At 40.8% G+C, this 24,180-nt stretch overlaps 1 protein-coding gene across 1 annotated transcript in view; it reads right to left on the bottom strand.

The window, feature by feature from the left end:
* The window catches only part of cspg4 (chondroitin sulfate proteoglycan 4), a 76,343-nt gene that overhangs the window by 32,480 nt on the left and 19,683 nt on the right, over positions 1 to 24,180 (bottom strand). The window contains exon 2 of the mRNA XM_084363232.1: positions 2,152 to 2,315. Within this exon, the coding sequence (XP_084219358.1) occupies positions 2,152 to 2,315 (164 nt within the window). The remainder of the gene's footprint in view (positions 1 to 2,151; positions 2,316 to 24,180) is intronic.

Raw genomic sequence — 24,180 nt, 5'->3', positions numbered from 1 at the left:
GTTCAAGCATTGGTACAAAGATAATCTAAACCTGCTCCCAGTCAATTTATTAAAAAAAACAAAAACAGGTTAGCAATCATGATTTCAATTATTGTGAAAACAAACAACCTTGACTTTTCTCAAAATGTAGGCTATCAAATTTCTATTTCATATGTTTTCTTCAAACTATGGATAAGAAGTGTGTGTTTTAACTCTCGAACAATGCATGCTGACAAAGTCTGCAAATATATCATGTTTCTTTAGTAACTTACTGCATTTTTATGAGTTGATTGAGCTCCATATAGTAAGTTCATCCAACTCATTATTTAAAGTCAAAAGACTTCAAATTAGAGGAACTCGTGTTTATAAGTTCTGAAGTTGTACAAAAATTGAATCAAGAAATTTTAAGTTTGATCAACTTCAATAAATACAACTTGTATATTTACATGAAGTTAATCAGAAAAGATGAGTTGATTTCAATAAGTTACGGCATTTGATGGGTTGAGTTTTTATGGACAGCACATTGATGGGATTCAGGGCTAAAGGGAATGCCTTCTCCAAATATGAATGAACACTACAAGACCATATCTATTATAGATGAAAATTTCAACACAAATACTTGTATCAAAGCTCACAACCACACTCAGATCTTCTCACTTACCCCTTACCTTTGAGTTAAAGCTTCATTTTACTGTAATATTAACATTTATGATCTAGGCAGTGTGTCTACAACCCCAGAAAATTCCTCATGTATGCTCAGAGTGTTGACTAAGCTATATTTTATAAATGAACTAGTCTGCGTTTTGCATGAATAAAGTTAAATGACATGATTCTTACACATGCGTGACAGACAAGGCAATTGAATTTGTTCTCAGTGTATCTAATATCACTCGGAGGAACAGAATGAAAAAGACAGGTGAAGGTAATATTTTATTAGCCATACCCTGAGAATTCACCTCATTGGACATGTAGAGATGTTGTCGTTTGTGGTCAAAATCTGTATGAATCTCTGTGATAGCACACCTAATGCTAATTCTGCTGCTTTTTGAAGCTGTCAGGCCATTAATTATAGATGTGAAATGTCATGGTTCTCATTCCAGTGAGACAACTAGAGAAGACAGCAGAAAAATCAAATCAATTTAGGTTGTTGTCAAAGTGGCACCTATTAAATGTGTCATAGATATGTCCCGAAGCTGAGGGGTTGTCAAAACAACATTAAATGTACCACTATTCACAACATATTGTTAGGGGTGTTTTGAGGATTATAGACAGAGAATGTATAAATAGGTTATTATCCATTATTATCATTTTTATGCATTTTCTCTGCTTTAAATGATCTTTCAGCAAAACAACACAAAACAAGAACGCCTACTCATTGGAAACTGAGCACATAATAATGGAAATAGTTTACTTTGACATCGAATTTACATTCTTTTGTAGCGCTCCAATTATTTTTTGAAGTGTTTTTCCACTTGCTTCTCCTTGTGGAAGGAAATAAGTAGCAACATTATCTCACTTTTTCATGTATTAACACTGAATCTGCTTTCTCTATTTCATGCCATTCTCTCAGGCTTCTTTAGCACAAAAGGTAGCCATCTTAATGCCTCTTATGACTTAATTTAGTCATATTTTGCTCCAATTTTAATTTCCAAGTTCTGCTCTGTCTCCATCACTAGTTCCTCTTAAAAAAATAGTGCCAATCTAAGTGCTAATTTAGCTATTTTTGACATATCCACATGTGGAATCTCTTACCCAGATGTGAACAGAAGGATAATGCTCATGAATGTATGTAATTCACATAAAAATCTACATTGCTTATGTGGAAAATTTCATTCATACGTTACAAAAGCTAATCGCATGTGAACATGTGGAATATATATGTATATATATATATATTTTCAATTTTCAATTTTACCTCACATGTGAAAATAGCCCAAAAATATTAAATTCACAGGGTAAATTGTGATTTTTTTTCACATGTGACAGTTTAAGGGAAACCTCTGCTTTACCAATTAGCTAAACTCAAAGTGATGCAACAATGCTCTTACAGTCTTAAGTTTACAGATTTTTTTTTTTATATATATACAATATATATTTGGGCCTGTCAAACCTACGCTATCTTACAGTGTTTATTACTATTTCAGGCTCCTCCACAGTTTTTTAACCATTCACCTGTATTTTTCCATTCTGGAGCTCTAGGAACAGGTAGTCCTCCATTCCTGCAGCCAGTAACAACAGCCCACTTCGCCGACCAGTCTTGATCTGTAGTGACAAGTGGAAGGTGGAGACATCCTGGACGGCTTGAAAACTGCAGTAGCTGTCCCCAAAGTAGGATTCTGTGATGAGTGAAATGTAAAACACAGAGATAAGAATGAGGCATCATGTTAGCCCATAAATCAAAGGCATATACAACTGCAACAGTCAATGAAACACAAACACATATTTTCATTCACTGTTCATTTTTGAATAAAGAAAAAATGCCACTTTTTTGCCGATTACACACGAAAAGCACCAAATTCTACTCGCAAACAATTGCAAATTACAAGGCTCACTATATTGGGAATGGGATAACACAAGAAGACACCTATATGTGGCTATACACTCATCCTACACCTGCCAGATGGCAGCTCTGTGCATTCTAATGTGGAAGTTTGGAGAAACCAATTAGATGAGCATTTTTCTGCATCTCACGTTACAGTGCAACTTGCTCTGGACTGATTTCTATATTATCAGGTGTCGTCCAGCTGCTCCTGGCTGGAGAGGATCTCCTCTGGCCTCAAAGGGATGCTCTTACTGAGACATCAGTCATTACCCCTGCAGAGGTTCTCTAGGCATATAGAGTCTTGGGGTGCAGGATTTCCCAGGCTTGAGCTGTCTCGTTTCCAATGATATGCAAATTCAGCCACCTGCCTAGGACCGTGCTCTCCGAGCCCTCGACAAAATGTAAACCACGGAGGAAGTCAATTATTTCCCCGTGCACATGCTCTGAAATTGAACTGGACCAGCTCCAAGACCCCGTTTCCCCAGCATGGGTTTTCCATGGCCTTAGTCAAGAGATATAGAAAGGGGGCTTTCCATTAGCGACCCACTTGCCCTCACAAGGCCTTCACAGGCATTGAGAGACAGAAGCTCTTCATCACTGTGAAGAAGGCAGTCTTACAACACAATGCTAATGCTTTGAAATATTTGGAATTGTGAAGCAAAGAGCGACATTTCTGTGTCTAAGTTAGAACATTCCTATGAGATCATGAAGACCAAAATGTTCCCTCAAAATCAACAGCAGCGTCCAGTAGCCTAGCAGGATGGTGGGCTTGATGCCATGAGGCAAAAATCTCATAAAATAACTTCTCAGACACAGCTGAGTCAGAATATAGAGGAGAAAATGCAATACTAAACATTCACATTCATAGCTATAAATGGAAAAAGTATTTTCATCTGTTCGAAGGTGGCTGTGGGAGAGCCAATGTGTGCTTGTTTATGTGTGTGTGTGCCTTTTAAAGGGCAGCTTGTGTCTGTGTTGCCTCTACATTAATGCCCTGCTGCCAACTTCAAAACACTGAAGGGTACATTTGTCCTTTTGCTCCTCATCCTGTGAATGAACCCCTCCATCTGAGATCTGCACCTGAAACTGGAATATGTGAAGACGATCATTTTGATGTCAGTGGAGACAAAAGCAAAGCTTTTTTTGCGCCCATGCTTTTGTGATTTCACTAAGAGGCATTTGCTTTTGGTTCCAAGGCAGCTCTGTTGTGAACAAAGTCAGTGATGAACGGTCTCAGTACCGGGCCAAAGACACAGAGACTATCGATTATGCACTGCTACACAGCATCAGTCTCCTGCAGCCAGAGAACAGCATGTTGGTGGCTCGGGAAACTGCTTCTAACATTATCACGTTCAACTTTGTAATCCGTATTGTGTGAATAACAGATGAAAGAAATTAGAGAAACTATTGAAACTGAAGTGATGAGACCGTTCCCGGTACTTCAAAACCCGTACAGAACTGAACATGCAAATATCATTTGTATAACTGAACTGTATGGAATTATCACAGTTACACATCATTCATTTTCAAAATGTCACTTTTTGGAGGCTATTGTCGCTAGCTGCTATTGACTGTGCCAGAGGCTATTATGGTACAGTTCAGAGAGTTTCTAGTAAGGAGAAGGTATTCCAAATGAAAGAATAGTGCTAATTGCACAGGAGCCTTCAGGCTGAAACTGAAAAATGGGGGAACAGAATCTTTTCTTACAGGCAATTGCATTAACAAAGAAAATCGCAATGAGCTCCATGGTTCTTAAACCCGAGCTTTTGTTGGATTGTTCACTGAGCATGGGGATAAAAAGCTGAAGGAGAGAGCGATGCCAAGACAATTCTGCCTGGGGATTTTCTGGTTCAAATTCAGCTTGCTGCTGTTGCCTTCAGGAAAAGAGAGCACATTTTCTAATGATACACACAATAGCTTTACTCTCTGCAGTGTACCTGGACCTGGAATTCATTAGTTCCCCGGCTAAGCTGTGTAAAGCTCAGGCAGAGAATAGGCTTCATGTAGGAAAAGCACATTTTCAATATGCTATCTGTATAAATGCCTTGCTCTGTGACACTTCTTTTGTCTCTGTGCCCTCGCTTGTGTCTAACAGGTATGCAAACAGGGGCTCAAACCTACAGGATGAAAGAAAAACACATAAGCCTGAAGGTTTCCTGTTTTCTACTGCAACATAACACTCAGCTGTCTTCTCCATCTTTCAGGGACTTAGGGCTGGGTGTAGATGGGATCTAGCTGAGGTGATTTTGCTGACAAGACATCATTATCTGTAAAGGATCATCCCTGCTCCTTAAGAGTGTGAGCTGGAGCTGTGAAGCTGCTGCCACACTTGGTGTCAGCCTGTGGGTGGAGGTTTAACCACCTAAGAGGACAGTCTCTGATCCCCTCTAGCTACCACACCCCTCCTCACACTACTTTATTGTGTGTCAAGCAGAATCCTGGTCTCAGGCCAATGCAGATGGCTATAATTTGATGACTGACTACGCTTGTATTCATAATGCTCCGAGGAAACCGTGTCTTCCTCTCTTTCACAGACGACTGAATGAATTACCCTGTTGTCTCTCTTTCCCTTTCCTCCTCCTCCTCCTCCTCTTCTCCATCCTCTTTTGGTCTCAATCTAGCGACACATGTCCGGAAAAGCTATGGGGAAGAGAGACACGCTGACCACAAGTGCAGGAAGATTGGAGACATTCGATGACTTTGTGTCCTGTGACTCGTCTGTGCCGATGAATCACAGTCAGCTCAGACAGATTTTAAGCGAGTGTGAAGATGCACAGGAAAGACAAGATTTGAGCCTTTGAGATGCTGATTTCTGCTGCTCTGATTGTCAAACACTTATATCACATGCACAATATCCTGAGGCCTAAATTCCTTAAGATGTGTCTAATGCGTATTAGTTGGACTGATGTTAGTGTTACGTAAAACAGAGTAACGCCCCGCACTATCCTTTTATAAACATGACGATCCACATTTCTTTCAAATTATATGATTTGTGTTTTTATGCAGAAGTAAGGATACCCAGTGTGTGTTCCTCTAAAACAATGTTGCCATGGTTACGCTGCCTTCAATCAAAACAAACCACCTACTTGCATAACCCATGGTTAAACCACGGTTAGCTTGACTATAAATAGTGGTAATGTTGGTCATTTGTTTCCTTTGCTGGGCTGTGCCTACTACAACAGGGTATAATGGCTGCTGTATGTAATTATATGAAGGATAGGGTGTTGGTAACCATAGATAGAACTGGAGAGCTTTGTAAGGGTGTAACAGTGTTTACCATATGGCAACACGGTCGTTACCATAATGAGCAATTACATCTCTCACAAGGGTCAGTAGCACTTGCGCTTGTGATAAACATTAGTTTTCTGCTGTCTGCTGATAGCAACCCAATGGACTATCATAATGGGGATTATAATAGGTGGGAGGAGTTGTACATCAGCAGGGTCAATAAGATTATTATCAGAAACTGATCAGCCATTGTGAAATGCCAAACATTTTCTTGTTTCAGCTTCTCAGTTTGCTCCTTTTCTCTATATTAAATATAATTGTGAATCAAATTAATCTTGGTTTAGGAGTCAGTGTTGGAAACCAACATCAATCATGATAATTATATCAATTGATTAATCAAACATATAATTCACAGATCAATCCACACTCAAAGTAATAATTTCCACACTTGCACAGTCGAATGTGATCTAGTACAACAGCTCTGCCATACACAGCAATTAATGTTTAGGTTTGATTTACCTTTTAAATTTATTTTTAAATGTTTTAATTCAATTAAATTTTTTTTAATCAATTATGTAGTTTGTGGTGGTTTTGCAAAGGAGTGCTTTCATATTTTGCATACATGCATGAGAAGAGCAGAATATAAGAAATGCATTCCAGTAGAAGACTGACCCCAAGACATCCACTGTGACCTCAGTAATAACCACAATGTAATATGAATACCTTTGACCTGAAAAATTCTCAGCTCAGTTAAAGTAGAAAAGTAAAGTAGATTAAATTGCATTACATGGTAAAGGTGTACCTAATGAATTGCCTAGCAAGTGTATCTTGTGTTACAAATCGTGCACTACACAGTCATTCAGTTTATTGTGCTGTAGTCTGTCAGTGTGGGGACTACCAGAGCCGGAGTGTTTCCAAGAAATTATGTCTAATAATTTGCAACAGCAAATACATCTTGAGGGTAATGCAGTGCCACCAGGGTTACATTTTTTGTCAATACAATAGATTACAGTGTTTCTGCTGAATGTATGACACAAAAAAGTGTTTCTTTTGTTTTGCCTGCATCCACACTGTCACACTGTGAGCAGCTGACATTAATTCAAAATAAACCAACGGGACCAGGATAACTGAAGAGCAGATTCAGGGACACAACAGATGACTTGACAGAGACTGAACTAAAACTGGACTTATATACAAGCTTAACTAACAAAGGGATGAGGTGTGTGTGGAGAGAGGCAGAGAAACATAGGTGAGGCTGATGAGTAGGGGATACAAGAGAGCAGGGAAGAACACTGGGAACAGGGCTGGGTTAACAAAGGTTAGAAGTGTTGGGAAAGCAGACTGTGGAGGGGCACAGTGACACAAGAGGGAAACTGAACGCTGGAAACAGGGGAAGAGACGCCACAAAAACCCAGAAAACCCAGAAATGACGGGAACATGACAAATACTTGCCATGCAAAATCTTAAAGCGGAGTGTAATGAATGTCCAGTTTTGCCCATGAAGGGCTCTGCGGTCAAGTTAGCAACAATACATAATATACAATGTCTGGTTATACTTTTAAAATAAAGCTTGCTGACAAACACTTCACATATTGTGACACATTATGATTAACATTGTCAAACAGTCACCGTTTGGTTAGGGCTAGACTCCAAAACTACTTGGTTGGGTTCAGGAAATGATCATACTTTGGGTTATAATGACTACGTTCAGTCTCGTGACTCATGTAAGTTGTGGAAGAAGTTACTGAGACTCGTGTAACCATATTGGACACGTAGGTTAATGTGTCAATCAAAGGTTGTTGATAATAGTTATTGATAAGCATTTAGTGATACACACTTGCCTCTTTTATTGTTGTTTGGTTAGCAGATGTGATGCATATAAATTACAATGTACCCACTATGAACACTGGACGACCAGAATGCTAATGTTTCCACTAATTATATCCCTGCACTGATCAAAGCACACTAGCTGCTCTTAAAAGGATGTGATCCTGTTGGTGCAACATGTTTACAGACCTGACTCTGAATACAGCAGTCTGTATAGGAAAATACTGCTAACTCCAGCATTGTTAAACAGCAGAGAGCAGAGCCACAACTCTACATACCTTGACAGCACTGCTTTATAAGGACCCCCTCCTCCCTTCCCCACTGACTTTTCAGAAGTCACCAGGGACACACTTTTACAGGTTTTATAGAGCCATTTCTCAGACCAGACTATGTCAGTGTGAAAGCAAACACATCATCATTTTAGTCCCCTTTCAAATCCCCATCTACCTCTCCATCCCTCTGAGACACTCCACTGTGCTAGCTGGAGAGAAGAGGTACAATACATAAAAAAAAAACAGGCTTGTGGAGCCACAGCGGGTGGCCTCCTCCCGGGCAATAATTAAAACTTTTCAGACTCTCTCTCTGTAAAACTCGCACTTACACAACAGACAAGGGGTGGCGGCAGCGACAAAAAATTATGACCTTTCCCTGTGAAAGGAGAATGGCAGTGTAATGTAATTTCAGCTTAGGAAAAATGGACCTGTGAGAAAAGGGAGGGAAAGCGTGGAATGGATGTGAAAGACTCAGTGTTGTCTGGGGTTGTGCTTTTTATGTGAAAGGGGGTCTGAAAGGCTGGAAATGAATAGGAAAAGCCCACTTTCTTTGAAGGGATACAGAAAAAAGGGCCTTTTTTTCCTATGGCGGACTTGTTTTTGTTGAGGACAACTGATGTGTTTGCATCTGCTGCCATTCTCTTCCTCCATCAATAGGTCGGGATGAGATGGAAACAGGAAATCAGGAGTTGGTGAAAGGTTCGGGAGGAGTAGCTTAAGAGCTCATCCAATCAAATCATTGGAAATGATAGTTTTATACATGAGAAACCCTCCATGAACTCTTCTCTGCGCTCTGTACGTTCTCTTGCACGGCTGCCAGTAAAAATATTTCCATAAAATGTTGGCTGTCTTTCAGTTGAGGGTTAACTTGGCTATATGTACCTCAAGGCATCAGCGAACAAAGAAATACTGTGCTACTTCAGAAGTTCACAATGGGACATTTTAAAGTTTTCAAGACAGGCTTCAGCTACAAGGTAAACATCTTCCGTCAAACTCAATATTCCAGCCGTATAAGGCGTGTAACGAATCAACACGTTGTTGGCTCATCACACTCAACTCAAAGACTCGTTGCTCAAAATGACTTTGGGCTGATGATCTCACTCACCTAACAACATTGTAAGACAAACACGGCCGTGAACAGGAGCATTGTAGTGACTCAGGGCTCTGCTGTAGTTTATGACCGGCTAATACAAAGCGTGCCTGTGTCAGCCCAGCCGAGCTACGGAAGCCATCAACCGCCAAGGTCCCAGTGGGTGGGTCCTGTTAAAATAATCCCCCCGTGACATCAGAGGAGTGACCCCCCCAATACTATTTCAACCTATATCCCTCCTCACACCAACTGACCCCCTCTACGCCCATTCACACTGCAAGAGACGTTCTAACAAGTGATTGTTTATACATATAGCTGTGACTTTCTCTGTTTTCCCTCAGCTAGCGCAAGGCTGTTTATAGACGAAGCTGAAAGACATTTTAACACACGGGTAATGAATTCCTGTGCGAAATCTCCCCATGTGAAAAGTGAGTAGAACAGTGTGTCAAGGGAGAGGACAGGAAGGAGGAAAGTAGTGCCAAATAGCCAAGGAAACCATGTATAGACTATTAAAAATAAGGATTTTACTGTGAACCATTGCTCATCTTGCAGAGCACAAAGTGTCCTGCACCTTTACACCCGACTTATCCCTATAAATCTAATTAAAGGTCAATAAAGGATTTTCATTTTCCTACAGTACTTTGTTAAAAAAAAAAAAAGGCTTAAAGGTGACAGCACAAACTGGGAGCACTGCATGTAATGCATGACTGGCTAGACTGCTCTGGCTTTGTTCCACAGTACTGAGGGTTCAAGGTAATAGCAGCAGGAAATTAGACAGCAGTTAAGTACTGTACAGCCACTTGAGTTTCTAATATTTACAATGTCAACACCAAATGGCAGAGTAAAGAGGTGCCGTGTCCTGTTGTTACATCGACTCATTAGTATGGGTAATTAAACAAAATTATTTTAATGTTGGTTATTTTAGGCCACCAGTTTGAGGGCTTAATTTTTCTGTGACACAGCGTGGTTGAAGGACATTTTTTCATTTGTCATGACCTCTCTCCTTCAGCAAATTGTCAGTTTCCAAAATTCTACAAATGTAACTTAACACAGCTCTATGTGCATTGTAGCTGCTTAAAGGAATCCAGCTACTGAGTAACAAAACTACCCGCAGGTTTGAAAAGCAGCTCTAAAACATTTGTAGCTTCCTCCTTTACGCATAGCAACGCTCGTTTGTTTCTCCACAACATAGCTAAATGCATCACTTCCTTATGTTGCGCTATCACCAACTCATAGCTTCAAGGTTCCATTGGAAGGAGGATATTCAGCAGTTTTATATTTGGAACATAACGAACGTATCAATGGCAACTAGCGCATTATACTACTTGTACACTTAAAAGGGTTTGTGGGACATTTGGCTGTGATCTGATTTCCAATTGGAATCCATACGTTTATGACTATTGGTGAGCTATCCAAGTTGCAAAGTATTAATGGGCGAGACAATAAAGTGCAAATGTCTTGGACTCCACTGTGTTATCTCAAGCAGCAACCTCCAGGGCTGAAAAACAGCTCCTCGAATGCTCTCTTGAGGCTGCCTCCAAAAGCGAGTCAGTCCCCATAGACACACTTTACAGCAGAAATAAAATGTTTACAGCTTGGCATAAGAAATGGTTTTGGTCTCCAAAGATAATCTCCCTGTTTATGACAGCTCTACGTGGGGTGAACATTTTATATAAGTTGCTTGTTTAATTTATGTTCAGCTTCAATGCATGCTTTGTGTAACAGCAAGCCGCTAGCTGGGGTCTTTGTTTCAGATAAACTAACTAAAACCTGCAGCTGCCATGTGCTATGACAGCAAGTAACTGCACAGACTATTTAAGGAATTATTTGAAATTTTGGGAAACACGCTGATGAATTTTCTTGTTAAAAGTTAAATCAGAACATCTATACCACTCATGTTTGTCCATTACTTAGTCCATCATTGCATCTACTGAAAGCAACATAAAACAACTAGCTTTGTTCTGCTAAATTCTCAAAAACACATCGACCAACACTTCTTCTGTCTTTCATCCTAACACAACAGAAATTTACAGTATATAATATGTTTTACGTGGAGTCACTTGCTCAACTTGAAGTCAACTTTTTCTTGGAGAACAGTGGCTAGGCAGAGTAAGCTAAGCTAATAACCATCAGGCACAAGCTCCATATTTAGTAGTGCTACTTATCTACTCATCAAAGTCTTGGCAAGAAAGCCAATCAGTGTATTTCCCATAATAACAAACTCTTCCCTCAAATCAACTGAAGAGAGTGGAGAATTATTTTAGTTCTGAATTTTCCAGCTTTGACGTAAGCAGTCACACATTCATGGAGCCTGCTTGTGTTCCTTGTGTTGTGACTCAAACATCGCTCTACAATTCCTGGTACTTCACTTAATGTCAGCACACTGTGCTCTTGAGGTTTGTGCCTTCAGTTATTTCTGTGGGGTTTAAGTTTCCATTATGGACGACATGCAACTAGAAGGCCGTTGCACACTATTGAGAGCGTCTGAGGCATTATTGAGACTGTCACAGTTTTGTGCTTGAATGAGCGGAGAGTATTTGACAGCAGTAGGGCTTGGTCCCATAATTTTCCACCATCAAACTCTTTTTGGGGCATATTGAAATGTCTGCATGTTCCAGGTTCTTTCCAGGTCTGCCTCGTTCACCGTTAACAGTCATTTCTGACATATCAATAGCTCCATTCAGCCTGTGCCCTTATGACTGCAGTTATGAGTACGAGTGCAGGCATCAGTCACTCCACCACTAATTATCAGCATGACATTGGCTTTTCAGTGGGCTGGAAAACACTTTGCTGAGTAGCAGCTCACTATCATAAATCATTCCACTTAAACATCAGCACACAGGGAGAGATTTAGGACCTGGGCCCTGAGAAACCTTGCTCAGCTGGGGTCCTGTGCAGGGGAACACTTGATAGAGATGAGGTTTATGTTGGACTTGGGCTCCAGATTTTTCCCAGGCAGATCTCATAAATTAACCAGCTCTCTTTTTCTTTTCTCCCCGTTCTTTGTCCAATTTATATTTATCTCTCATAAGGGTCTCATTTATGTATTTTTTTAATACATTAATGCTGATGTGGTACTTTACTTTGAGAAATGTAAACATGTTTCTCTACAGAACCATTTGTTTCATGGCTGCTGTGGCTCAGGAAGTAGAGCAGGTTGTCCTACCGATGCCTGGCTTCTTGTATCCACATGTCAAAGTGTACCAAGACCCCAACCACAGTATCCTCCCAAATGGCCAGACATGGCAACTCACTATCATTGCTGTTTTCTTTTTTTCTTTTTAAAAAAAATTCTTTTTGTTTCACTGCTGTCTGCTCTTTTGGTTGGTTCCAGGTTGGTTGTAGCCACTATTACCTACCGCCACAATAGGTAAGCATCCTTCCTGCAAAACCACAGATAACTGATTGTTTCTTTGAGTTGCAACTTTTTTGTTTAAGTTGAATTTTCTATTTCTATTTTAGGCACAGGTATCACTTGGTTAGGGTTAGGGTAATATCATGGTTTGGCTTAAAATACCTGATTTGGTTGGCACGATTCTGGATGGAGTCCAATTTCTTGTGACCAATTTCTTGATCGCCACAAAAAACGCCAGAAATGTCTGCAGGTCTCCATAACAGACACCTGGTTTTGACGTGATTAAAATGGATAGAAATGCCCCTAGGTGTCCTTTAAAATATCCACTAGTGTAACTCAAACTGGTTGGCTGTTTGGCAACCTTGTTGGTTGTAACAACGCCACCTACTGATGTGAAAGTCAGCTAATAAGCATTTAATGCGAATGTGATATGCCACGTTTGCTACAAATGTCAAACTTGGACATAAATGTGGTTTGCAGAAACCTAACTGCTAACATTTTATCTCTGTGACTGGGCTGAGTCACTTGACCAGTGCATGACGTGTGTGGATGGTGGATTGACCACACACAACATGGACTGGGACGGGAAAGGAATATTTTTGTGGGAAAGGGATGGAAAAGGAGTAAAAACCACTCATGTGTCACCCTCTTTTTATAATACAACCAAACATTTGATGGCAAGTTTTAGTCTTTGTAAGTTTTCAAAACTATTTCAGGCAATTTCACCAAAGTACTACACCTGAAGACCCCCGTCGGTTTCATAGCTCCACAGTTTTCCATGACCAAATTTGATAGGAAGGTCTCTCTATAAATGAGGCCCACAGTCTCCCTGTGCTATAAGAGGGGAAACTGTGATACAGAAGCTCCAGTGAAGGGGCCTCCCAAAAACCCATATCCGGCTTTAACCTGGCTCTGCAAAGTCAGTGTGTGTTTGAGATCAGAGCGTCACATTAGCTCCATAATGAGAACCAGCTGAAGGCACACACCACCAGACTGACCCTCTCCAGCTCAGACTGACCCCCCCCCCAGCCTCCCTCATCACATTACCCCTCCCCCCAAACCCAGGAGACACCTCTCTCTCGCTTAACTCCGCTGCATTTGGGCCCAGAAAAATGCCTTATCCAGATGCTCGCTCTGAAACCCTTCCATCAACCGGCGCTACTCTAAACCATTCCAGTGCACACGCCCAAAGACAGAAGTACATGGTGCAAACATAAACACTCAGCCATGCACATATTAGTGGCCAAGAACATACACACATACGCACTCGCTCACTCTCTCCATTATGAGTTAGACACTCGCAACCTAACAGTCAGTCCTCCACAAGCCTGCTGGCTGAGTCAGCCCACCGTCTCCCGCCATTCACACAACTGTTTTCCACCAGGCTACCGTTGAGGAGGCCCGCCCTGCTCCACCCAGCCCGTCCAGCCACTTTTCTCTCTACAACAGCTCGACTCTCATTCAGGACAAAGTTAGGAGCACTCTCCGACTCCCCCACCTCTCCTTCCCTCCCCTCCATCCGACTCTTCCTCTACCCGCCACTTTCAACCCAAAATAAACAGGCTCTGATGCCGAAAGCCCGGGAACGCCGCAACACAACTTAAACAGCTCTCCGATGTTCCAGCTCCAGCTTATACATCCATTTAGTTTTTCCACAATTTGCACTGTTTGGTTTCATTATTGAAGTAATGACTTGAAGATGGATAGCAGTGGTTTCAGTGGAACATTTTGGTAGCTGGTAGATTGGGGGGACCCCTTTGGGGATTTGCACTTGAAACAGACTTTCTCTCTTCTATTCAACACAAACAAATGCATTTTTAATACAAGCAGATTTGATTTCTGTTTTGGCTTTGAATCAATGCGATTTTGAGTTGCTGATCAGTTTATTTTTGTTATTGCAGCGACATGTGAATTATTAAATACTAATATAAAGTATGACTCAGACCAAAACAGTCTAAACAGTAATGATTATTTGAAAAGGCACTAAGTGGCACAAGTAAGGATGCGGTCCAATGCGAAAGTTTGTACTTTGTTTATTTGACTTTTCTTTAAACAGACTGGAGTGTAACCACCTTTTTCCAGGAACGCCCTGCTCCACAGAATTACATACACACACCTGGAGGCTAACAATACGGTGGGAGGTGAGTTCCTTGCTCAAGAGCTCCTTAGCAGGGGTGATGAAGAAGGAATGAGCACTCCCAGCAGAGAACCGGTTCAAACCGGCAAACTTCGGGTCACAGGCCAGCTTCTTTTTCACATCTCAATTTTCTCAATTGTGCCATCTGCCTTGTGAAGCCATTCCTGCCTACACACAGCATATACAATGTACATTTAACGTAAACGCTGGTTTTGTTGGGCCTGAACGCTCATGCCACTTCTGAAGTAATGGTTTAAACATGTGGTGACAAAATTGCCCCAGGGGAGAAACAAACTACGTCCTTGCCAATTCATTCACTGACAGTGGCCACTCTGCACACCGCAGTGGGCCTGGAGGGGCGTTGTGGCAACATGCGTCCTCCGACACAGGCCTCTGTTTACTGTACATAACTCACGCCCTGTGGCGGCAGTGCTGTGTACAGATGTAGCAACAGTTAAAGTCCAACCGTGTAATCTATGATGGTTGCACCAACCTTCACCTTGCTGGTGAAAAAAATAAAACTCATTCTTTACAGCCATCTGTCAAAGTTTTCAAAACAAAGGCTCTGCAGTTGCTGATAAATTTACCAGTTTTTGTTGCCCTTCAAAGACCACACAAAAGCACCTAGATCAGCTGCTCACAGCTACTTTTACCCAACGTCTAAATAACTTCAATATGGCTGCTAGCCATTACTTCACCTGGAAGCAGTTTATTAACATGTGAGACAGAGTTATCCATCTTGGCCAGTACCGTGCTGGGTGGGAAAATTCTATTTTAGCTGCTGCTGGATCCTGCTGGTGTTATTGGATACAGAAAGGTGCAGATGCTGAGTAACAAAGGCCTTATTCTTGTATAGGCTCTTATTTAGATAATGCAGTGTTGTCAGATTAAATGGGAGAGATGGTGGGAAAAGTAGGTCAGACACCTGTATGGTTAGAGTTTGGTCGTGTGTTGACTGTTGATGAAAAAACACTTTCTTTAATGTTAAAATTGGTTTGTATGCCAAATTATCCACATCGACCTTCAGTAAGAGGTTGAGGTTTGTGCAAAGTGACTCTTCGTCCACCTGCAAAAGGTCATTTAATCAGGAAAATGTGAACATAAAATAGATCATGATAACCACTTTACAGAAAAATGCTGTCTTTTTCTGGTGGACACAGTCTCCTTGTCTTTATGTGTGAACGTCCTGAGAGAAAGGGAAACTTGTGACAAGGGTCATGAGTCATATCCGAAGCCACAGTGCCACGAGTTCATGTGCATCACAGCTTGCGGCCTTTGAGGGATGCCTCAAAGGCAGAGAGCACAAGAAACCTCACAAAAATTTAGCAAGACAAAATGTTCAGACAGAGAGAGATATGATGAAAAAGACGCAGAGACTCTTGGAACCGTGCTTCTGGGAGGCTGAGAAAAAAATCTTCAGAAATATAAAGCGTGAGTGCATGAAAACTGAGAGCTGCATCAGACAAGCTTTTTCTTCTTGCTGTTCCTGTAAATTGGCACCGAACATCAGCAGATAGACTGACAAGGTCCTTATTACATCCAATTTGCATTTAGATGATAACAAGAGCAGGGAGTTTGAATGGGCTGTTGTTCCAACAACTTCTCTGTGACTCCAACAGATGTAATTACGAGTAATGCACCTCATTGCCTCTGACTGATTACAGTGTTATTTCTTCATTTCATCGGAGAGAAGTTGCTCATAATCTTCTTTTGTGTAACCTCCAAATGTGCATGGCTGATTCAACTAAATGCTCATTGCTGTGTTTGATACGACCATATGTATTGCAGACAACAGTGGAGAAATCAAACTCCCTCCCCTGGTGTACCACCCACCTCGAGGATGACAACGGCTCAGCACAGCTATTGTTGGGGATGACTGCTTCTCAACTACAGGACTGATCTATGGAGGTGTGTTAGTCCTGAAAGGGAAACTGTTGTACCGCAGTCAAAGATCTGTCAACATTGCCAGAACACTGGATCCAGGGGCTAATTGTCTGTGACAGCTGAATGTAGTCCTCAGGAATGCTCAGAGGCTGTGAAGCATATGTACATGGTCTTAAATGGCAGACAGCAACTGCTGTGTTGGTTATAATGCACAGTGGAGAAGTTGTGAAAATACTGCACCTTGTGTATGTTCACAGGTCGACAAGATTTTGAGCAAGCAATGGTTAAGTGGAGTAAAAAGTGATATTTCCAGGGTTCAGGATTTCAAGATGCACTTCAAAGGCTTGGATGGACATGAAACTATGCAAATATCTGGCAAAGTCAAAGGTACTGTTCAAACCAGCGCACTTAAAACATATGGACAGAGGTCAAGTTCAACTCACAAACAGCATTTTGGTATGAAATTCATCAAAAATCTGTCACTTAAGATACAGAGCGTGCCTTGTAGAAAGCGCATAACCCTTTTAAACAAGTAGTCAATCAACTTCCTGTTATCAACAACATATTCCATAAGTCTTTGCAGTGTTGTGCAGGAACAGACTAACAGAGCGCATCCAGAGGTGGGTGATATTGTGTCACCTAACAAAGGCTCTGAGTGAGAAGCACCACCTCTGATTGGTCGACAGATGCAGCCCAAGGAATTGTTGGACTGTTGGTGGATGGCTGATAATCATGCAAACAACACCAATACAAAACTTTGCAAAGTTTCAAGGCTGCATTACAAAGCTGCTGAAAGGGATCTGAACACTGGAACACTAATTAGTGATATGGGCAAAAAAAGTAACTAAGTCTCTAACATGCAGCTTACAGACATATTTAGTACAGCGTATAATACAATATTGATGTTGTATATTTGTAATATTAATATTACTTTTTTTTATTTGCTGAAAAGTGATACATTGCTGCAATGCGTTACTTTTATAATGCTTTAACCCAAGCTGGGGGTGGATGGGTAAGATATTCTTTTGAGAAAGAAAAGCTCAATGGGGGTCAAAAAAAAACAGAAGATGAAATGAACGTGAGCTAGTTAATTTTAATCTGCATGAACTGAACTTTAAACTAGCTCTTGTGAGTGTGTTGTTTTATGATTAATATGGCCTTTTATTTGTTTCTATATATCTGCTGAGAAGATGCTCTCTGCTGTGTCTAGTTGTGGTGCTTCACTTTGCCGATTTTAATAATGGCCATTGTCTTGCATATGACTCATTCTGGTTTTGAATTGCCGTGGGAAGAATGATCATGTAAGAGTGTCCGCTCTTGATTAAATGCTCTGCCTCCTTTTCAATTTTCGGAGCATGGCATGTTAAATTCCTTTTCTCTGACTCACTACTTCTCAGACTGTTATCCCTCGTCTTGTCTCTCCTTGTGAATGTATGCAGAAAAGCTGTGCCAGTTTAAAAAAGAAATTGTTCGGTTAGAATTGAATGATTCTCAGTAATTAATTGGTAAAAGGTCTGTGTTCGGAAAGGAAGACGTCTGCGTCCAGACCCGGATCACAGTCTAACTATTAGTGTCCTCAGGGTGGCTGGAGAGGGATGACTGATTAACAGCTTATTTAAAATTATGGTCATCAAAATACTTTACTGTTTGACCACAGCAGTAGAATGATATCCATTTAGCTTAGAATATGGCTGCAAAATAAAAAAAACAAACAACAAAACAAAACAAACGAGGCTGTGTTTAAAAAGCCAGAGGAACAGAAGCTAACTGGGATCTTTAGCTCCTGACATCTGCTTTCAGTGGACATGATTTACCATTCTGCGCAATCCATTTCTCAACTGTCTCGAGGCTTTTGTGTCTTAAGGCTGCTTCATCAATAAACTACCAAAGCATCCATTAAGATTCACCTGGGCTATGTTTCAGAGCACATTTTGCTCAAACTTGTGTACACCGTGTTGGAATATATCTACTAATCCAAATCTGCTGCATCTTGTGAGCCTTGTAATCCATCATCAGGTAGACTAATCTTGCCACGGCACAATTACGTGTACTGATGAAAGTGCCACACATGGGTGAGTAATTTGATGGTATAAGACATGCCATGGGCACAGATGGCTTGCGCAGATTCTGTGCATAATTCCCACATCGGTACACATAGTTTTACATACAATGCTGACAGCTCCTCGGCTATATTTAGATTTATGAACACATTTGTTCATCTCATTGCGGAGCTAGATGGCTTTCTGCCCACTTTGCTTGGTGAATATTGACAAGGCTGTCAGACTTTGATGAATCCAGAAGTTGGAGGAGAGTTGTGTTGAATCCCAGTGTCAATGAGAGAGAGATCATCAACAGGGGTCAGCAACTGAGAGCAGGCAGAAGCAAAAGTGGGGAATGTCGTTTTTATTCACTGCTAGCGGCGAAAGCTCAGTCGAGACAGAGTCACTGTCTCGAGTGAAGACTAAAACAAAGCCCATGACTAAAATCAATGCTTGCCTTCACAAAACTCTGCAGTCGAAAACAGAACAGAGCCTGATAGAGGCAACCATTGTAAACTTTGACGTGTTGGAGAAAAAAAAATAAATACAAACCCCTGAGGGTTTAAAAGTCTGTCCAGACAGCTGATAAGGCCTGTAGGTGTATTGATTTCATGAAAGCTTTTACTTGTTAAGTATGAGTCTGCTATTCAAATCTGTTGCTTCTCAACAAAGATATAGAGATACAGAGACAGACAAAAGCGGGCTTCTCGATTCTCGCTGGTGACCGTCTGTTTTACTGGATGTATGATAACTGTTGTTAGCAGTATTGAATGGGGATGTGACGATGCCAAAAACTCACAGTACGATATCATTGCGACATAAAAAAAAGAGATAAAAATTATTTTAACGTATGTTCATTGGTTGTTGGCTGTTAATGACGTTATGTTTTTTCTTGTGGTTGGTTTGTAAAAACAGGCAGCCAGCGGCGTGGCTGATGCAGCGGGTTGTGAGCCGCAGTTTCCCTGCTGGTGAACACACCACCTGGCTGTTGTGGCTGTAGTGTCTTTGGGCTCGTTTGGTGAAGCAGACAGGACGGGTGGCGGAGCAGCGGCACGGCACGGCCTGCTCGCTCCACCTAATGAGCCTGGAGAACACTCTTACAGCGAAAAGCGGCTAAGGAGAATGAGTGAAGATATAGATATAGACAGATATCACAGTCCCACGAAGCTATCGCTGCATTTTCTTATCGCGGTTTTCCAAAATTCAGTATATCATTACATCCCTGGTAATGAATCACGCGGAAAAATACAAAGCTTCACACACCTGATGTGACTTGTTGTCAAGCTCTGATTACTCACTTGCTGTTAGAGTTTAGAAAGCTGTTAACTGTAAAATATGAAGACATTAACAGTGACAGCATGTTAGCAGGTAGTAGAGCTTAGTGTAAGTGTAAAGTGTAAATCTCAACATACTGTGACACTGCATTACCTATTCAGTTTTCTACCTGCAAATTAAGTCATAAAGTAGGTCTACAGTATGCATGAGGCATACAAAGAACAAATTGTGTACCGTGTTTAAAATATGTAAATGAGTTCATGAAAAAGTCTACCTCTGTGCCCCTACTCCCTGTGGATGAGCGAAAGTATGTCATCATGGTGCTATTACAGATAATGGTCCGCTCTGTCCTTCACCTTCTTCTCCATTTCCCTTCTAATGTTTTATGAACATGTGCTCAACATGCTGTCATTTGGCAGACAATGGCACCCTGACCACATGTCGTGTTCAGCAGTCTTGCAGGTCAGTCATACAGTATTTTGTGTGCACTGTATCACTATTGGTGTTAAAAAGCAGACTTTTACTCTCTGATGTAACATTTATATTTAAAGCTATAGACTGCTATGAATGTTAACCAGCTAAAAACGGCAGCCAAGCGTGCTTTAAACCACTAGTCTGTGATCACTTTACATCAAAATATATATTTATTGTTCAGACTGCTCAGGAAGCCTGTTCGTATTTTGCCGTTAAGTTTCAATCAAGTGAAAACCACCATAGCTGAATCTTCAAGTGTCTTGAGAAGCAAAAAATTAATGAGCACTCTTCTATGGAAATACAGTCAATACATGTTTTCCCACAAGAACTGATGGCCTCAGTTGCAAATTTCATGCCTCCTAGTGCGCATCAAGATGCCAATTTTTACAATTTCTGTTTCATTAAGATGCTATCCGGATGGGCAGAGGGTATCCTTGCGGGTTGTGTTGACTTAATTGACAGGTCTTCCAGGATTCAAGAACAAGACTCGTTACGGAAAAAGGCTTCAACATTGCTGTGTACCAAATTCGAATCTTATGACTAATAATAACTTTGGAATGTCCCTTGGTCACTTGCCAGAGCTACATTTTTTTATATTCCTCTCTATTACAGTTCCACTTTGGTCCCTTTAGTTCAATAAGAAATTGACATATTAACGTACAATAACAACTAATGTAGCTTATGCAGATTTCACAGTGATTCACTTTAATCAATGTCTGTTGATGTATGACTTCTTAACTTCCTCGGCTCATTCATAATCACATTGTGTGTAATAAAGACTATCACAGAGTGAAGGAGTGTTAAAATAAACTCAAGTGCCTTTAAATTCCTTCTCCCAGTAGACACAGAGGAGCACTTCAATCTGTGTAAAAAAAAAACCCTTGATCTCAATCACGGAGCCAAACATCCAAAAAGTCAGGAAAACGGCTATAATCCCCTTTTAAGGTTAGATTTTTGAGGCTTACAAGGCTTCAGGCAGGCTTTCACTGTTACGCCCGCTTTTCTTTTGACCCGCTGCAGAAATCGCCCTTGCACACCTGGCCATTCATTGGGATTCATTAGTTGTTACTTGAATGTTGGCTGCATAAAACTATTTGAACTTTACCCAAATAAAAAAAGCAGGGGAATTATCATGCATTATCTTCTTGTTGTGGCTCATTTGGAAGGAGAGAGAGTTTGTTAAAATTAAACTTTTAAACTTTTCCATCCTCTTTCTGATTACATACTTTCACCTGTAAAACATGGGGGAAAATGAGACAGGAGGCTTCCTGCAGTACAAACCATCTGCAGATGTGTTCACTGGTCCTTATGCACGCTAAGTAAGCAAACCTCGCAGAATGTCAATACGTGTGAGAAGTGATGCGCCACATGATCTTGACATGCATATACTACCTCTCATACCTCACAGGGAGATCAGATTCCATGCCGGCGGATATGGTAATCATAAATCTGAGGATTAGCTTTTCGTGTATTTCACAGATCTGGATGATCTGTCAAGCTGGCAACAAGCTTTCTGTAAAAAGTCTTCAGTCTCTCACAGCGAGTCTCGAATAGCAGACATACAAATGATAAAATCCTGGTTACTTCATGGTGTTAAATTTATCCCTCTCAACTTTTCAAACCTTTGATGAATGGATAATTTTAATTAGATTCTTTTTGTTTTTAAATCCAGTGAGTAAAAATAAAATATTGCGCCCATTTCTCAAAGATGAATCTGTCAAACACAGGCTTGAAAAACAGAAACATACAGTGACATGTTCAAATCCATCAGTCAGTCAACTGATTGTCAGCCGCCGCAGAGACTCAAGTCTGACTCTGGGAAAACTGAAATGTGAAACAGACGTCAATCTTTGTTAAATAGAGTTATATCCACCAATTTTACACACATTAAAGTGTGTTTAGAGGTTGTTTGGGGAGTACTAATATATAAAATTAACTTTAAGTTTTATGTCTGTCTAATATAATATGTGACATATGTTTAAATGTTTTTTATGACTAAAAGAATTCACTGACATCACCTATGAAGTTGCTGTACGCTTGTTTACTCCTGTCTGAGATTGCGGATGAAATGAAAACAGCTTAAGAAACCATTAATTCACCATCCACACAACACAAGCTAACCCAGTTGAAAGCTATCTGAGAGTAATTAAAATTCCTCTGGATTTAAATACATTCTCGAGTGTGCACGCTAACGGCTCTTTTGGGAGCTTCTTGGACTAATCGGAGAGACTGAGAAGTGTGTTCCTTTTGCTAATGGGTGAACACATGATTTCACAGCTCCCAATGCGATTATACTCTTATTAGGGTCAGACATTCATAAAGACTCATTAGCAATTTTTCCCATCATGTGTGTGGGTGATATCATTTCTATCTCTTTTGGTGTGTGCAGCCTTCTTTGCTTTGATTCGGCTGCCTCGCTCCCTTTGAACCAATTTGTAAGCCACCGAGTGCCTGCACTCAAACTTAACCCAGACTTAATAACAAGCACAAAAAGACAAAAAGGCTAAGAGCCTCTCTTGGCTGGTTTGATGTCGCAAATGTTCAGATGGTTCAGTTTTGAACAGACTTTGAGGGATCATGAGATGGATAGTTTTCTGACAAATTAAAAACCGTTAATTTTGGACGGACAGCTTGTGCACACTTCTGTTTCAGGCACAGAACATCCCGAAAAACATATGTTGATCATGTTGAGTAGGAAGGGAAAGGTGCAAAAGCCAAGTTACCAGGCTCAATCTGAGAAAACTTGGCTTCATATTAAAATTATTTTTAATTATTTGTGACAAAAACATCTTGCAGGCAATTCACAGCTGCCCTGTGCTCTCCTTTTCCGCTGAAAATAAAGAGCCACACTTGTCTGAATATTGGCAGCCCACCTGCAGAGATAGTTTACATTCGAGTTAATTGAACAATGTGCAAGTACTCAACGATGGCAGCGTAATTAACGGTTAACAAGCTATCGCTGCAAGTAGTTGGCTGTGTATGTGGCAGCCTTTCTCAGACAAACGAGCCCCGGTATTTTAGGCACGTTTCATGCAGTTTGATCAGCAGTGTTATAAAAGCTGCATTACATTTTGTTTCCATTCTTTTGAGTCATACGAAGGGTGTGGTGCTGCATCCGGCACAGATTTAGTTCCTAAATTGACTGTATTTGTTCAGTCGGTGCACTGTTTTATAACTTTTAATGTCAACCTTGACAAAACATCAGCTGACATATTAAACAGTGTGTTTTCTGGCGTAGATTAACTGATCTCGGTAAAAAAACAAACAAAACATGACCGCTTTCACCAAATGTGTCATTATTCCAAGAAATAGTTTTACTTTAATTCTAAACCACATTTTTGGCGAATATTGTTGTTAAAAAGTTTTTCATAGAACAACAAAAGGACATAAATATGGATAAAAATAAAACAACGGAACTGAACTTATTGGCAGCAACATAAGTGATAAGCTTCAAATGTATGACTCATCCATCTGTTTTCATGCGTCGCATGGCCACACACATGAAAACTCTCTCACACTCACACACACACACAAATAAACACAAGAGGATCCCCATTTCCTGCTCTCACAGAATCATCTCAATGAGCCACAGACACGCTCAATTCAATCCACTCAGGCAAAACAGGCACAAACACACAGCCCTCGATGCAGATAAAGCACCTCCTGATCAAGTGAATGCATAAGCGTGTGCTGGTGGCATGAAGGTTAAAGAGGAGGGTTTATGACTGCAGGGGTGTCAGTTTGAATCCCTAACTGAGCTGGGGGTTGAGTAATGTCATATCCTCCCACTATAAATGAGCTGCCTTTAAGCAAGACACACAAGCTGCAGTTGAAGCTGGTGGCTCCCTGTTGTGAAGGTGCCTAATGACTTGAATGTGGAGCTGCTGAGTGTTGGAGAATTCCTTATCTCTGAAGTGCTCATCACCATGCGCACATACCATATGGAGAGCGGATCGACATTTACAGTGCTGCCACATGAAAAACAAACGTACGGGGCGTGATGAGCAAACATAAACTTTGAGACTGACAGAACTTTGGAAAACTAAAGTGCACCACATGCACATACGAAACCTTGCAG

Source organism: Pagrus pagrus (genome assembly GCF_965226575.1).
Source record: "Pagrus pagrus genome assembly, chromosome: 10".
In the NCBI taxonomy this organism is placed as follows: Eukaryota; Metazoa; Chordata; class Actinopteri; order Spariformes; family Sparidae; genus Pagrus; species Pagrus pagrus.
The sequence above is the reverse complement of the archived record's forward strand: the minus strand, read 5'-3'. Positions and strand labels throughout refer to the sequence as shown.